The 4,344-nt window shown below is 36.8% G+C and overlaps 1 protein-coding gene across 2 annotated transcripts in view; it reads left to right on the top strand.

Moving 5' to 3' along the window:
• Positions 1-2,612: 2,612 nt before the first annotated feature.
• The window catches only part of mysm1 (Myb-like, SWIRM and MPN domains 1), a 20,281-nt gene continuing 18,549 nt past the window's right edge, over positions 2,613-4,344 (top strand). For both annotated transcript variants that reach the window (XM_061978214.2, XM_061978212.2), the window contains exons 1-3: positions 2,613-2,699; positions 2,950-3,022; positions 3,117-3,187. In XM_061978214.2, the coding sequence (XP_061834198.2) occupies positions 2,644-2,699; positions 2,950-3,022; positions 3,117-3,187 (200 nt within the window). In that variant the 5' untranslated portion in view covers positions 2,613-2,643. The remainder of the gene's footprint in view (positions 2,700-2,949; positions 3,023-3,116; positions 3,188-4,344) is intronic.

The following is a 4,344-nucleotide window of genomic DNA, read 5'->3' as shown; positions in this document are numbered from 1 at the left end:
ACTGAAGGGTTGGTTTATGTTTTGGTCATTGAATTTAATTTTCATGACTGAAAATAAAAAATAAATATTAAAAAAAACGATTGATTTGACTTTCATTTTAAAATGCAAAAAAAAAATTAAAAAACGCCTTTTTCGTGTCGGACAGCAATAACTATATCTTCAAAAAAAACATTTAAAATTCCTTTAACAGAAATTAAAATCCCTAGTAAACAGAACTGAAAAAGAGACCGATATTGATGGGTTTTTTTTTTTGTTTTTTTTTCAGACACCGGAAGTTTTGTTTTCAAAGTAAAATGGGGGACAATTACTTCGGTACCCGTGTGCCTGTGACTCTTGGCTAAAATGTATTTGGAGCCGTACACCGAAATTATTTTAGACATGACACAAGGAAGACTGACGTATACAGACATCTATATGCACATACCAACAGAAAATGAAAAACACCAAACCGGAAATAACATTTTAAAGAAATCGGACTGACGTGTAAGAAAATCTATACTATAGTTATCAAATCTATTTTCCTCCCCTTTCGTGTGATATGATCGTATGCATATATAGATATCAGTGCTCGCATAATAATTTGGGTGTAAGGCTCCAAATACATTTTAGCACACGGGTACTGTAGTGTCCTCGCTTTTATTTTGAAAAAACTTCCCGTGTTGGACTCTTTTTTCCATTTCCGTTTACTGGGGCTTTTCATTTTACTTATATCAAATTAACATTAAAACTGTTTTTTATATTTAGTTATTGCTTTTCAACACCAAAAAAGGGGATCCTTCTTGTTTTGTATTTTGAAACAAAATTAAAATAAACCAGTCATTTTTTTTGGCTTTTTAATCTCCATTTATAGAAAGAAATTTCAACCCACCGCCAAAAAAATTCAGGAAGATCGTAGCATGTATATTGTTATACTTTTACACCACAAGAGGGCGATAAAGGAGCCGCAATAGTCATGCAGTTGCGTCACACACTTCGACCCAACATCAAACATTTCAAGAAGATCGGTAGGAAGGAAGTTAATGAAATAAAATAAAATAAAAATGAAATAAAATCTATCATCAGTTTAGTTAGTATCGGTCTCTGGTCAGCTAAAGTTCAGAAATGACAGCAGTTTTCGCCGCTAGGCTCCGCCCATGAGGAGGTGGGAAGAGGTACTGACCAATCGGGCACTATAATGTTATATAATATTGTAGCGGCTGGCTACGGGGTGTTAGCCAATGACTTCAGTTGGGGGGCGGGACTTCCGGGGAGAGATAGGGAAGTGACGTCGACGGTAGGAAGTAAAGCGTTCGAGTATTGCCGGGAAAAGAGGGAGACGCCCATTGTTGTGTGGTTGAGTCGCATCTTGTGCAATAATGACAAGACAAGCTAAAGAAGTTGCATAAACCTACATTCCTGGATTATTACAATATTATGCTGGGATTAGAGTATAATGTTTATATAATATTATACTGGTATTGTAGTATAATGTTTATACAATGTTATATAATATTATACTGTAAATATAAATAGCAGACGAAAACCAAGATGCAGCATTGGCTGCTGTGACGCGAGAAATTGGGCCGCCATCTTGAAGTGGTGATGAGGAGCCGGCGAGCAGCCTAAACTGACAGTTGACAGGTAGAAAACAAAGATGCCGGGCTGGTGTTCAGCGTTTTCCTGCTCAAATGAGCGGACTGTTGAAAATGGGAATCGGGGGATTACTTTTTCACAAGTAAGATTTAACATTAACGTACTATTGGTTGTATTTTGTGAAAAGAATATTACCACAGAGTTGAGAAGGAGCAAAGATCTTTGATAGTACTGAAATCGTAGCCGCTAGCAAACAAGAGTATGACCATAGTAGAATTGCTTGTCAATGAAATTAATTACATTTAAAAATGTCATACTTGAATAACATAAAGTTGAAATAAATGATGAAGATAAAGATTGTAAAAGCCAACAGGGGTAAAAGTTATGTTTATGTTTAAGTATTTGGCAGATGCTTTTATTCAAAGCGACATACATAAAAAATACATATAAAACAATTACTGTAAACATTATAATTTAAGGGAAGAACGTAATACAAAATATCAATACAAAGTGTCAAGACAGAATAAATTCTCTGCTGCTGCAGCAACAGAGATACAGTCTATAGGTCCCTAAAATACCGGTATATAGATATCTAATGTATTCATACATTGTTTATGTAAGATGTACGCATGTATATATAACCTAATCATATTGTTTCTTCAACTTAAAAATAGCTGACCGTTTTTTTCCCCCCTTCTCTGGGATTATATTCCCAGTTTTGATCTCGGACGTCTGGTCACTTATAGCATATAAGAATATTCTATTACTGTTAAGCAAACCATGAATAAAAAAAACATGTGTCCTTTATCATAGCTACACGTATGACAAAAAAACGCGTGAAAATCAGTGGTATTCAGTGAGGTAAGATGAATTAAATGCGCTGACAGTTCATTGCTCCTGCACAAATGAATTGCACCGAGTGGAGCGGATCACCACTCCAAGATGGCGGCCCCGCGTCTCGTCAGCGCCAGTAGGCAGTAGCGCTCGATGCTGCGTACCCTTAGAAGATGTTTATGTCTCCAACCACACGATGTCGCTGTCACTTCCGGTTGTTTACTTTGTTTCTTCAAGATGGAGGACGAGTTGGAAGTTGACATCGAGGGCGACGAGTTTGATACTAATAAAAGGTAAAAGTATTTTTATTTTTTTATAATTATTATTTTGTTGGCTTGTAGTGGGTATTTTCCCTGTTCTGCTTTTATTTCCGGGCTTTTTGGTTGCTTAACTAAAGTTTAGCTGTCTCCAATGTTAGCCGCCCGGTACATTATTTAGTTACACCTCAATTGAACAAATCATTGTCACCTTCAGTTGGTGTACTAATTTATGTATCTATGATTTTAAAACGTGATTTACTTTATTTTATGTTATGTGTACCAGTGAGCACGGTGGAGCGGGTTTAGTACAGGAGCAGCTCCTGCAGTCTGCTTGGAGTAGCGACGCGGGAATTCTTGTAAGTAAAGAAAACAACAAACAACAGCAGTGTTTACGCTGTAAATCACTTTTGAATGTTTTTAGTTTGTCATCGTATTGTATTTGTTTTGTAGCCCTGGGAGTTGGACAATACCATCAGTGATGAAAACCGAGAGGCGATACAGAGGATGCTACTGGAGGAGCAGTATCCTTTTTTCCCATGACCCTTGAACTTACCACGCCTCTCTGTGTTTATACCTGGGTTGTCAAACGTAAGGTTTTATCCGGCCCGCGGGATGAGTTTGCTAAGTATAAAAATGTGCCGAAATTTTTGAATGAAAGAAACTTTCGTTCTAAATGTGTCCACTAGATGTCGCAATAGCAATTATTTGTATGTTTGTAGATCAGGGGTGCTCACACTTTTTCTGCAGGCGAGCTACTTTTCAATTGATCAAGTCGTGGGGATCTACCTCATTCATATATATAATTTATATTTACTTATTTATGAAATATATGTTTTTGTTAACAAGTTAAAGGTGTTTAATGATAATGCAAGCATGTTTAACACATATAGTTAATATTGTTAATACATTAAAGGTGTTTAATGATAATACAAGTATGTTTAATACATATAGTTAATATTGTTAACAAGTTAAAGGTGTTTAAAGATAATGCAAGCATGTTTAACACATATAGTTAATATTGTTAACAAGTTAAAGGTGGTTAAAAATGATACAAGCATGTTTAACACAAAGGTGGTTAAAGATAATACAAGCATGTTTAACACATATAGATTCCTTTCTTTCATGAAGACAAGAATATAAGTTGGTGTATTACCTGATTGTGATGACTTGCATTGATTGGAATCAGACAGTAGTGCTGATAACGTCCGCATTTTCGAATGGAGGAGAAAAAAAGTCCTCCTTTCTGTCCAATACCACATGAAAGTGGTTGGTTTTTGGCATCTTATTTGTCCAGCTTCCGTACTCCTTTGTATACACTTTACAAGAAATACATTGTCGGCAAACTCCGCAGCTTGCTAGCTTGTGTACGCCAGCTTTCTGAGACTCTTATTTTGGTAGCGCAGGCAGGATGAAGCAGAGCTTTTATTGTGCAACTGTGCAGTCGGTCTTTGGAGTTTTGACGACAGGTACGGCGCCAGAGTCTGTTGAAATAAAGTGTTTCTCGCCTTCCAGTCGGTACTTTTAATGAGCTGGCAGCAGCCAGCGTCATCTCAGAAGACCCTCGGGTGCCGTGAATGTCAATCAAGTGACGAAAGTGACGTCATAGTGAAGATTTATGATCGCTCATTTTTAGGACTGTTTTTTTAATGCCTGGCTGGTGATCGACTGACACACCCTC

The sequence above is a fragment of the Nerophis lumbriciformis genome, linkage group LG18 (genome assembly GCF_033978685.3).
Source record: "Nerophis lumbriciformis linkage group LG18, RoL_Nlum_v2.1, whole genome shotgun sequence".
Lineage (NCBI taxonomy): Eukaryota > Metazoa > Chordata > Actinopteri > Syngnathiformes > Syngnathidae > Nerophis > Nerophis lumbriciformis.
This window is presented reverse-complemented; position numbering and strand designations above follow the sequence as displayed.